Below are 13,008 nucleotides of genomic sequence, written 5' to 3'. Positions count from 1 at the left end.
GTGGGAGTCAAAAGTGGTAACTGGAATGACTCTGCGGATCTTCCAGGCTTTCTGAAGCAGTTTCCAAGCATCTCCTCCTCAGCTCTTAAATATCATTGACTCTCAGCACAATGGTAAAATACTCACAAAGCTACGGTGCTTTACAATGGCACAGAAGCAATTAAAGATTTCCAATAACGTGCTACTCAGAGGATTGTGGTCTAATCACTGAATGGTCAAGGGTTTTGGCAGCAATAACACTGTAAGGAGATAAAAAGGTTGTAAGGCCTCCCATACAAAAAATAAATAAATAAGCAGCTCTCCAAAGAATGGCAACAGCAGCCACACACCTATCCAAGTTCCTGATGTGGCACAATTCAAGATTAGGTGGTCACGAAATTTCCCACCATAAAGGCCATGAGACTTCCCATCATAAAGGCTATGGCCACATGACAGAGACAAATGAAAGGGGTGGGGGAGGACAAAGGGCCAAGCAAGCTGGGCACAAAGACAGGTTACAGCACAAAGGTGGCAACACAATGAGCCCCGATTACCCAGTGCTGTCATTTACTGTACAGTTTGTAATTACCTGCACAGCCTCAGAACTATCTCTTACATTGGGAAGTGTTGTTTCTTCACACTCTGCACACAAGGGTTGTCACTTAAAAGAAAACTGATTATGGGAGAGATCAACAAGCCACTAAGACAGGTCTGAAAGGCTATTTTGTGTCTACCTATTGCTGAAAATAATTCAGTTTAACTTTTTGGGTTTATTTTTTTCCACCTAAGAGCTCCACCATAAACTCACAATGCTGTGTAGAAAGTGTCTACTTCTGCTCCTTCTTCCCCCCCCTCAAAGTTTAAAATACATATAAAAACTATGACTTAGAAAACAGACTGGTGTGAGGCAAGCACAAGAACCATGGAAAGCAGTCAGAGTATCTGTACTTTTAGATCCACCTGGCTCCTGAGTGTTGGAGGATGAAGGAGTGAACAGGGCAGGGGTGCCCAGGAAGGGCTCCCACTGCTGCATGGCAGAAAGGAAGCCAAGGCAGAGTCAAAAGTATTTAAACACAACAAAAAATGCTTCCAGATGCCAGAGGGATGCAGGTACCACAAGGAGGTGATCAATCCTCAGGTTCTGAACAAAGGCTGAGCATCCCTGTGCACCTTCAGCCCTGCTGAACACAGCCTGGTAAGACTCACACAGGAAGGATGTGGCACAGTGAAAACAAGAGCTGGGTTTTCTCAAACCCCAGTGAGCGCCCTGATGGCTGGGTCATCCTGCTTTGTCACTGAGATAAAGAGGAAAACTGGGCGACAAAGGCATTATCAGAGAAACTTGGAAAAACCCCTTTCAGGGACACCAGCAATGAATTGAATAACCATAACTTAGCCAGGAGTAGAAGAAGCAACTGCAGGCAGGAAGAACTGATCTGTGGCAATTCCTCCAGGTTTCTTGTTAAAAATTCTTTGATATTTTCAAACTATCTGAAGCTTTGCTTTTTTCTTTCTATCTTTTCTATCAGCTGCTTTAGAGTTTTAGTAGACCAAAGGAAATTTTGAATCCTACACATAAATAAACTAGTAAATCAGCAGAATTCCCCCTAGGTTCAGTGAGAGTAGCAAGACTTTCTGGAACAAGTTACAATGATAAATTCTGAGCATTTTGATAAACACAAGTCTCCCGGACATTATTTGAATCCTTCTAAACCTGAAATGAATTAGACCCAGACCAGCTGACTACATTACTGACTAAAAGCGTCAACACAAGAGTAATTTCTGCTGATCTCTGAAAGTCAGAGCTGATCAGCCAAAATACATCTACTAAAGAATACACTGAAACAGAAGTTTCTGATAATGTTTGGGTAACTGCTGTCCTTCCCACTCCAGAGAATACATTTTTAGCATAGCAAACAACTAAATCTGTATTTTTAGGTTTTGCCCATGATGAAATAAGGACATCCAATATTAATCAGCCTTTGTGAAGTTGTAATTAGGAGCACAGACTTTAAATACCGGCCTTTACTAGGCCAGCCCGAGAGCTGCAGCACCATCCTGATTGAGAACACTAGCAAAATATTAATCCAGCACTCAGCCCTGTGAGAACACTTCCGCGTGGGCCAAAAGCTCTGTCATTCCCATGCTTATTAATCTTCCCTCACAGGAGGCAAAGGACAGCGTAAGCTCCACTCTGATAACTCTGTTATCTCTCTCCCCAGAAAAGGAAAGGGTGGTCCTTCCAACCAAGTGGCCATTTAAACCACCACAAGGCACTTCGCTGCAGGGATCCGTGTGACATGTGACAGAGGGAGCAGAGAGGAGCAGCATTTCCCTTTTCTTCTGATCCCTTTCTGTACAGTCTCCAACCGTGGGTTCAGTGTTTGAGCAGCGGATAAAACAAACACCTTAAAAGCACTTAAATTGTTACCTGGCTACCTACTCTAGCTCGGTAAATCATCCGGAGCTCCAAGGAAATGTTTCAGCCCACAGTACGTTGGGGTTTTCGCCACAATTTCAGAATTACTGCAACTTCCCAAAGCCCAGGGCATATCCAGTTTGCATCATTGCTTTGGAAGAACAGTTTAGGTACATCTCTGTTAAACCTACATAATCAGCAACCGCAGGGAAAGCCCTGATGTTTACAGGCAACACTGCAAGCGGAAAAAATTATAAATTACAAACATTTTGGGTTGAGTATGAAAGGCTCAGAGAGACTTAACTGAACTGATTACCAAGAGCAGCAGTGATTGCTAGCGCTCACAAAAGAAGGCACAGAGGCCGGGGACTCATTTCCATATGAAGCACGAGCAGAGATACCTACCAATGACTTCTTAAATGCAAGGCAGCTGCAGATCTAGCAGGAGCTTCTTCAGACAAGAACAGAGCTCCAGGTGGGACCCAGCATTTTATCCCACTATCTGGAAGCCTTTAATGATGTTTCCAAGAGATAAAACAGTCTGTTGGCTTCTTTAAAGAAGTATCAAGCACGGCTAGACCATAGCGACTATCTCTCTGAACGCCTTATCTACCACCCCATAGCTGCCACTTCCCTCCTTAATACTTCCAGCCAAACCCCACGACTCAGGCAGTGGCTGTTAATTGTTTATAAATTAAATGATTATTCATATCTGCATATCAAAGGGGTGGGGGAGTGTGCAGCTGTGGAGACTGATTTTCCATGCGGCTTAGTTTGGGACACGGAGACACCCTGCACTTTAGAGCTGCCCGAGACTGACGGTACAGAACAACTGGCAGCAGCTCACGTCTCTGCCTTGTGACCCGCAGGTGCCGAGTGTAATGTCTCAGACCTGGGACACCCCAGCCCCGCAGTCCCTCTCTGCCGCTTTGCGATAAGCCAAGAGATCAGATAAGGGGTTAATCTCTGCTTTAAGCCCAAAACACGGCCAAAGTATGCGGGCCGGGGATCTGTACCCCGCTGTCAGCGCCCAGTCTGGCTGGGGTCTGCGGGGGCCCCGCACCGGCACCGCACGGGGAACCGGCGGCTCCGGCAGGAGGAAGCGCAGCCCCGAGCTGCACGGGCAGCTCTCGGGTAACGCTGAGAGAAGCGCTCGGCTAGGACTCGGAGTAGTTGTAGCGAGGAAAAAAAAAAAAAAAAAAAATCAGGGAAATAAGCGGTGAAGGAGCAGCAGCCGCCGGGCGCTGCCGGTGCTTATCAGCACTTCCACACTGCAGTGCCGGCCAGGGGAAAGTTTGCCCGGAGGCAACCGGCGGCGGAGCGAACTACGGGGAACGGGGCGGGCGAGGAGAGAAGGGACAGAAGGGACAGCGGAGTAAGGGACAGCGGAGTGAGCGCAGCGCACGCCCGGGCAGGGGGAGCCGACGGGAGCCAGGGCAGGCGGAGCGGCACCGGGAAGGGGAGTCTCGGCGGCGTGTACCGGTACTCACAGCTGGGCGATGGCGCCCTGGGAGATGACGGCGTTGTCGGAGAAGTAGGGGATCATCGCTCCCCACCGCGGCGGCCGCCCTGCCCCGCGGCATCGGCACCGCCGCTCTGCCCCGCGCCGGCCGCGCCGCCCCCGCCGCGCAGGCGCGGCCCGAGGGCGTGGCCGGGGCAGCCCCCGCCCCAGCCACGCCCACACCGCACGTGGCGGCGCGGGGCCGCGGGAGGGGACGGCGGGACCCGCGGGACACACCGCCAGAGGGACGCGCGGATCACGGGTGCTCCTCCTCCTCCCCGCTCACGGGCCGGGGTTCAGCCGCCGGTTCCTCCGGTGGGCGGCAGCGAGGGACGGGGAACAGCATCCCGCGCGGGTGCGCTCAGTTTTTTCTTTTCCCTTCCCTTTTCATTTCCCCTTTTTTCCCTCCAGATCTAGGCCAGCGAGGATGCACGCCCTGCGGCCGGGTTTGATGCAGCACATCAAACGATGTTTTGCAAAAGGCAGGCAGCGACAACTCGGGTGCTTAGGAAACGACCTTAATTTCTCTCCTGCAGGAGACGGGGGGAAGAGTTCTTGGCAGTAACTTTCACATGCAGAGACGAGACAACTTGCTTTCTGCCAAAGGAGAAGCAGCTGCCTTTCAGTGCTGTTTAATCTTTAGCTTCATCGCCCCTCGAGAAAAGGAAGAAAGGAAGTTATTTAGAACAAAAGTCTTGTCGTTTGGCTGCTGGGAATTCAGATCTTACAGTGCGATGGAAACTTTAAATACAGTTTTCCACTGGGGAGAGCCGGGAGCAGCTCGATCCCACCCTGCACTGCCCATCCCAGACCGGCATTCTCCAGCCCTTACACCCAGCAAGCATAGTGGGCGAAAAACCGAGGAGCCTTGGATTGGAAGCAAGCTCAGTTTTGTGTTTCCCGTAGGAATGCATGACATCCCAGCACAGAGGAACACGATATAGCAGCCTGAAGTCATCTGCTGTGGGTGGCACATGCCCAGCGAGGAGGCAACAAGTGAGCTGGCAGGGGAAGATGTGAGTTTAAACACAACTACTTGTTAATGACATCCACTCAAGTGCAAAAAATACCAAGGCATCAACTGCACAGCTGCCCCTGTGATCTGGCGGCAGTGCTGGAAGCCAAAAGCTTCATTAGTTTTATTTCCAATTATTAACTAAAAGTTTCAGAGAAGCAGAGAGAGGTTGAAAAAACCAACACAGTGTGATGGCAGCTGCTTCAGGTCTTGATAGGAGACTTGACAGGAGCAAGAAATGTGTTGGCCATCTACACTTCAGGGATGGGCAGAGAAAAAGGCAAAGCAGTGGAATTTGTGATTCTGCAACTTTTGCTAGGGTACTGTTTGGCTGCAATAATTTAAGCAGTGTCATCCTATATAGCCAAGAGCACAGCTCTGGTAATGGTGCCTCACAGCTGTAAAGAAAATGCAGTGCCAGCTTGCTGCAATGCCAAAAAAAATAATTTTGTTAGGCAGAAATGAAGTTGGTTGCAAGAAGCAATGGAAAAATCGGGACATTAAGAAATGGAGGGTAACTAAATCCTTCCAGGGGTCAAGAGACTGGCAAGAACCTCATATTCAGTAGTAACACATACCACACATTCACAGACTGAAAAACAAGCCCAGAACTTCTGTTCCATTCTAATTAATAACTTAAGGGCTTTATTCAAGCATTGTAGAAGACTAAATGTACTTAGATACTGCCCAGACACGTCAGATTTCTTACACGTAACCACCACTACAAGGCAAGCCCTTAAAACCTGCTGAAAACAAGTGCAGTGATTAACTACAAGCAGCTACTCATAACATATGGATAATAGATTTGTAAATGAGTTAGTCCTGGATTAATACAATTATGCACTGCATCTCCATATGCCAGGGAACCAAGTGATGATAGAAATATCCCATTTGTTTTCTTTTTGAACCTTTAGAGAACAGAAATGGAAAATCCCCAAATAAGTTCAGATCTTGAAATATGCACTAATAAAAGCTATTTGAACTTGGGCTTGTTGCCCTAAAGATTGAAACCCCAGCCTGGGAGTGGCATTGCTTTCAGGTACATGTTAGTGAGATTTTCAGTTCCCATTGCCCACTTGTGGAGACTCAGAGAATCATTAAGGCTGGAAAAGACCTCCAAGATCAAGTCAAATCTTTGACTCATCACCACGTTGTCAACTAGACAACATCACTAAGTGCTGTGTTATTTTGCTTTTAACATCAGACTTAGGGAACAACTGTTTCTTTGTCAAAGCTGTTCCTATGTTTAGACAAGAGTAAAAGTTTTGATGCAGTAAATCGATCTCTCAGCATGCAGGAAGAAGGAGCAGGCAGAAAGAAAGGGATGCATGAGACAGAGTTTAGGCAGCAAGTCACAAGACAACCAAGAAACTGCTCCTGGCTGGAAGCAGGTGCACTCTGCTGGGACAAATACACAAAGAATTTAAAGTGGACAAAATTGCAGTGATGACAGGTAGCAGCCTAAATCACCACCGTGCTGCAACAGAGCATGTGAGCACAGCCATTAATCACTGCTTGACAAGATGTAAATACGCCTGTCTGGGGTCCCAAGAGCTGCCCAGCCCACAAAATGACACTTTGCTGCAGGGAAAAGGGCTCTGCTTGTCCGAGTTCTCTTTGGCATTCTGCACTGCCCAAGAGGCCATGGGACCAGCATCACAACACCACGAGCTGGTGGGGCAGCAGGATCCTGTTTAACCTTTGAACACCACACAAACTAATAAACTGGAGTTATATACTACACGTGAGACACACTGTAAAAACACCCATCCCCAAACCTTTGCTACATTAAGGCAGCAGCTAGAACCAGTTATGGAAGCACAAAGGAAAAAAAAAAAAAAACAGAGCATGAAGGATGTCTGAGCAGGCACTTCAGGAGGGGGGAGCAGAGGGAATGCTACCAGAGCTGCCTCTGGAGAGAAGTTTCAGGGGCTGAAAGGAGAACACGCATGCACAAATCTCTCATACTGACTTGTAGTGTTCGGTCTGGCAGACAAGGCTGACAACATATTGTTTATTCATACAGTCATCATTTTCCCTGGTGTCTCCATTGCAAAACTACACAATCACAGCAGCTTGCACTGTACCTTCAGCTGTTTTGCTTTCCTGGTGCATATTAGTAGTTTTTGATCTTGCAGTGGTGTAACAGAGTAATTCTGTGTCCTACACAGGACAAGCATGTGCTAATGGAATTCTCCTTGTCCAGCCCAAGTCACCATGAAGTGCTCTGGTCATGCTTGGCACTGGCATGCCCAAATTTGACACTTGAGGCACGCTTAGAGCTGGACACCCAGTCCTGTCAGTGCACATAGTCCACATGCAAACAGGGCATTCATCAAGCTTCTGTTTCCATCCAAGATCAACAGCTTCAGGCTGAATTGCTGCTTCTTGTCAGACCACACAAAGGTGTGGGTGTCATTGTGTTACACCCACTCCTATCCCACAGGGGCTTGCTGAGTGTCTGCTCATGTGTTAACATGATTAAATCTGGAGCATGATTGTCTTATTAGGCATCCTCAGTTTTTAGTCTACGCTAAGGAGGACCTGATGACCTCTTTTCATTTCAGAGTACACCTACCAGTGGGATTTTCTCTGGTCCCCTCAGTTCTCTCTTTTTTGAAGAACCCTAATAAACACAATATACTGTCACAGTCTTTCTAACTCCAGCGGGTGTGAAGGGCTGGGTATTATTAAGTCTGTTTGGACTGAAGTCCAGGCACTCTCTGCAAAAGCAAGGAATGTTCTGTTCCTGGAAACATGGAAAGTACTACAGCTGTAACACTGGTCATGTTCAAGGTAAAAGGGACAGTGGGAGGCTGTCACACATAGAAATTTTGCCCTCAATCATTATTATCAGTATCACAGATAAGGCAACGCAGAACCCAGACTCATGTTTTCAGGGGATGAAGAAAAAAACTCGTGAAGCTGCGGTGTTAGACAAACAAACCTCCCCCTCATCCCCAGCACATCCTCTCCCAGCTGAGCGATGTGCCGCGGCCGTGCCTGTGCTCAGCCGCCTTCACTGCACATGTGGAAAGTTTGTTCTTTGCTGTTCAACAGCTGTTTCCGGTGATATTTATGAAAAGTCACTGAATTTTGAAAACAACACGTCCCTGCCCACAGCCGAGCACGGGAGTCTTGCACAGGCACCGCCGGGGAGCAGAGGTGTAGCAAGTTCATTTCCGTGTGCAGAGGTGGGGCCAAGTCCTTTTGTTTTTCTCACCGGCAGCTACACTCAGTCTTTGTCCACAGAGGCAGCTGTCTCTGCATCAGATCTGATGGGAAAAGGGTCCTAAAGGGTAGCCTTGAAAAATCTGCTGTCACACTGAGCTCTTTTGAGGGTCAAAGGACCTGATGACCCTGCGTTTTTGGTGGGAAGGCAGTTAAGTCATCCTTTTGCTGTGAGAACACGTGGCTTTAAGCACTGAACAGTCGACAGATGAATCTGAGTGGATTAAGTGTCCAAACAGATGATTTATTTGGGAATAGCCTTAAATTAATGCAGCAAACCTGTAAACAGGTAGAGCCCGACTGGCTGAGAGCAGCACCTCCTGCACTCATCTACTGCTGCCCTGCACCTCCGAGGAGAAGCTGATCTGTCAGAAGCCTTCTGGATGGTTTTAGCATAGCAGATGAAGCCTTCTTCGTTCTGCAGCCCAATTTATCAGGAAAACATGAAGCGATTTCAGTAGCAGTGATCATAAACAAGCCAATGCACGCAGGGCAGAACGAGATGGGAGTACAGCACAGACACAAAGCTTTCCCAGTGATTAACAGACATACCACCCACCAAGGCAGGGCTTACATACACCAGCTGGATTACACACAGCCAGGGGAACTTCAAGTAATTATAAAGGAGCCCGTATCTAGTTAAAACAAAACAAAAAAGAAAAAAAAAGGGGGGGGGGGGGCAGGGGAGGCAGGAACAGGGAAAGCACGCAAAACTGTACTTTAGTCCTGAAGAACCAGTCAGAACAGGAAGCCACATTCTAAATTTGGTTATTTAAGCTGTCAAAGAGTATTTCTGTTTCCAGTTCTTGAGCAAAGAAATCACACAAGTACAGGGGTAGGGAGATAAGCATCACTGAAAGAACAAACCCCTGTTTTAAAAGCCCTTTGGTCAGCTGCCCATCATGATCGATGCTGCCCAGTTGAGAATTCAACACCTATTTTGCAATATTATCAGTTCATTAAACCCTTCCCTCACCAGCCCCACATCCAATCACTGTATAGTTTACTTATCATTAAATCTTCGAGGGTCTGACACGGAGAGGTCAATGTTCAATTACACCTTCTTCACAGAGCTTGAAAAGCAAAGATGACTGAAGGGACCCAAGCAGGAAAAGGGACACAAACAGCAATGTCTGCTCTCAACAAGCAACACCTGTGTAGGTAATGCATCATTTCAGTGACCTGTGGAAAAGAAGCATCTAAATCCTCTGAACTGTCAAACCATCCACTCACCCAATTTTATAAAGGAATGTTTTCAATGCAAAGACACCAAAGAGCTGAACAGCAACGAGTGCAGAAACCATGGCTCAGATTATCACATTACATTTAAGTGTCTGAAATCCAAGAAATACTGAAAATTTGGAAGATTCATGTTTGACTTTTAAGTCTTGTGAAGGTGTCTCACCAGGAAAGGGAATTTCAGAGTTTCCCTTTTTATTCCTTTGGCTTAGAGCACCTGGTTCACGCTCAGCAGGAGACAGAAGCACGTATGGAATCCTTAAGGCACCTCCTGGTCAGCCTCTCCTCTGTGACCCTCTGAAGGAGCACAAGTGCATGGGAGCAGCTGTTCTGGACTCTAGACCCTTTTGGTAGCTGAAGGATCTGACCCACTTTCATTCCTTTTACTTCCCAGCTTGTCCTTGCCCTGTTCCTCATTCTCTTCTGTTCACACGCTTAGAATGACAAATTCAAAACCACTTTTCATAAGCATTCAGATTTTGAGTGAGCTCCCTGTGTTTACCTGGTAATTTGGCAACGCAATGATATTGCTCTGCTTGATCCTTCAGCCTGAAGATCACACCTGAAATCATCTCACACATTATTGTGATCCACAGGTATGTCATCAGACTGGACTGAACACGTCGCAACCACAAACACAGACCCTGCAGTGAACCAGCCCTGCAGATACCTGTTACTAATCAAATAAACCCAAATTTTACTGCCAGTTCAATACCTTTGCTCACAGTTTGCAGATAAAAGAGCTGGTATTCAAAAATGAAGGCCACTGTAATGAACTGTGGCCCACAGAACTTTTTCTGGTGGTCAGCAGAGCTGGCAGATGACCAGAACTGTTCTTTATCTCAGCATTACACTCTCCCCAAGCACCTCTAATAAATGCCACAGAGAGGCTGAGCTGTCACTGAAAGGAAAGACAGAAAGATGAATTCAGGAAACACATTCTAAAGATAAGGTTCATACTACAAGAGCTTAGTAATCTCCAGCACGGATAAACACATATTTTCCTGTACAGCACACACACAGACCCTTCTTACTCAAGATCTGGAGTTAACAAACTGTCTTGCACACCCACTGAAGACCCAGCTACTGTTCAAGTACCAACAGAGTAAATGTTTGGCAGCTGCAGCAGCAAGCAAAGGCAGCACAAGGAAGGTTTAGCTGCCAGAACTCTCAGCACACAGCTTTTGGAAGTGTCTCGTGTAACACCAGATAGGTTTTAAGGAAAACCAGGAGTGGCAGAAGCCTGCCACAGGAACACCAAATGGTGATGACACACATCTCCAAAAGTCACAGCAGTCACAGGATGCTGCAGATCCACACATCTCTGTGTGGAGCCTTTGGAGGTGCAGTCAATTCAGTATCACACCATCACCCCCCCATTTCTCCCAGGGACTAACACATTTTACAACGGGTCTCAGTCTAAAAGTCAAACAGGTTGGCTTACAGTTTATTGAACTGCTGCCCTGTAGAAGAAAGCACAGGCACCTATTCCATTTACTCTCTGAAAAACAACTTCTATACTGCTATAAACCATCAGCTCCTTCATCAGACTTTGGTCTTCTGCTCCTAAAACAAAGGTATTCACTCACAGCTTGAGAGCTTGAGGCAACTTGGCACATCTAGCTGTTATCATGGCAATAATCTGATTTGCTTTCCTTCCCAGTTCACTCCTGGAAGGAACGATTTTGACTAAAAAATAACAAACCAGAAGGTAACCATACTTGTGCTGCAAAAGGTGTGGGGTTCTTTTCTTTTTAAATTATAATTTACAACCACACTCTTGCCTCCACTTGCAGAGGGGAGAACAAGGACTTTCTGAGAACATTTTCAGGTAACAAGCCCCAGATTTCAAGAAGGATGTAATCACTTTCTGTGGCACCTGAAAGCAACAACAGGCTCCTCGGCTTCACCTGAGCAAATGGACTTTAGTCTGACCCACTGCCAGGCCATAAAAGTTCAGAGAATCCCTCTGAAGTCCCTGTCAGCCTCGCTAGGCAATACAGCTCACCCAATCTTATATGCAGCAGATACTGAACAGCCTCAAATGCTGCATTTCAGCAACCAGAGCGATTTCAAGGCAGAGAGAAGTGGTAAAATCATGATGGTGTGGAAATAGAGGCACCACTTAAAACATAAAACTCAAAAAGCAAGCGGCAGATCCTGACAGGAAATCCAGTGCAGCTGCAGCACCGCTGCTGCCCCAGCCCCAGAGATGTCGTTGGTCAGCAAAACAAAGATGCTGAATCCTTGCAACCTTGGCACTGAGCACACAAAACCTGAATGTCAATACCTCAGCGGGTGTAAACACAACTCACAGCTCAATACCTGTGTGTTTTACACAAATTTTAACAACCTCAGGATGCTGCAAAGAGCTCGTTAACACAGATGCTCCATTAAGAGTGCATTCAGTGTGGCAGCAGCATGTCTGGGGACAGGAGAGATGTGCAGGCCAGTTTAGCTCCACAGCCTCCAGACAGCCTAATAAAAATGTCAGAACATTGCTATGAAGGTAATAAATGTAATAAATAGATTGTTCAGGACATCTGCTTATGCAGCACTGCCTTGGTTCCATTAGCCAAGGGAGAGAGGGACTGGCTCGATCAGGGATTCCAGAGCAAGAACCTGGATCTGGTCAGGGCTTTGGGGATCTCACCCATAAACTGCATGAATGGTCACTGCTACAGCTAGACACAGACACCCACCCCCAAGGCTTCCCCCAGAGCAGGGCTTGGGTCTGAGAAAAAATATTGCAGAAGCCAAGCTGGTTTGACCTATTTGTTCAGCTTCAGGTATTGGCAGCATTAACTTGCTGGAGTTTTTAACAATGGATAGAAACATGTACAGAAATCAGATCTGTGTTCACTATACCCATGTACTTTCCTCAGTAGGAAAACAAACTATTCCTCTTTGCATCAACACAAAAGAGTTCGACAGGAAATGCCATTTCAAGCACCTTCCAAGGATGACTGCAGAGTACACAGGAACTCTCCTTTTGCACCCTGATAGCTCTTTCCCTCTTTAGGACAAAAGTTTTAAGCAGATTCTGCTAATTCCCAAAGCAGAAAGCTCCTTAGTCCAGGATGGTGCTGTCGAGTGCAGACTTGTCAGGTCATCTGAATGCTCTGTAGAGCAGGTTTGTGTTTAAACAACATTTTCACACAGTTCTCCCTTCTCTGTGAGACCCAGTCCAGGCAATCACAGGCCTCTGGCGATAGATCTTAAAAACTACAGGTCAGCAAACGGACAGATCATTTTGTTTAACTATGGTGATCTTGATCTAATCACCTACAAGTTTAAGCTTCTGTTTGTAACTTATTTCTCTGCCTCTTTGGAGGACATTTTAGTCTGCTGCTCTTCACAATCCCTGCTCAATAAACACTGTCCCTTCTGCTGTCCTGCTGCCAGGCTTTCCTGCATGTTCCCCCTCACCTCAATATATATCCCATACCTCATCAGGGAGGAAAGATAAACAGCAGAAACCTAACACAAGAAGCTATCTAGATTTTGCTAACCACAGGATTAGCAGTGCTGTTGAGCTGGATCTGAGTGTAACATTCTGAGACATTATGAGACAGCAATCCCCAGGCTGTGCAGAGACCTGGGGACACGGGAATGGAAATGAAG

At 46.8% G+C, this 13,008-nt stretch overlaps 1 protein-coding gene across 2 annotated transcripts in view; it reads right to left on the bottom strand.

The window, feature by feature from the left end:
• The window catches only part of SSH2 (slingshot protein phosphatase 2), a 90,874-nt gene that overhangs the window by 47,206 nt on the left and 30,660 nt on the right, over positions 1 to 13,008 (bottom strand). Inside the window, exon 1 of one of the 2 annotated variants that reach the window (XM_062507250.1) lies at positions 3,889 to 5,885. The exons of the other annotated variant lie outside the window; for it this stretch is intronic. Within the exon in view, the coding sequence (XP_062363234.1) occupies positions 3,889 to 3,944 (56 nt within the window). The 5' untranslated portion in view covers positions 3,945 to 5,885. Of the gene's footprint in view, positions 1 to 3,888; positions 5,886 to 13,008 lie in introns of those variants that run through there. 2 annotated transcript variants of the gene reach the window in all.

The sequence above is a fragment of the Cinclus cinclus genome, chromosome 22 (genome assembly GCF_963662255.1).
Source record: "Cinclus cinclus chromosome 22, bCinCin1.1, whole genome shotgun sequence".
NCBI classification, from domain to species: Eukaryota; Metazoa; Chordata; class Aves; order Passeriformes; family Cinclidae; genus Cinclus; species Cinclus cinclus.
Note: the sequence above shows the minus strand (reverse complement) of the source record. Positions and strands in the feature narration are given on the sequence as shown.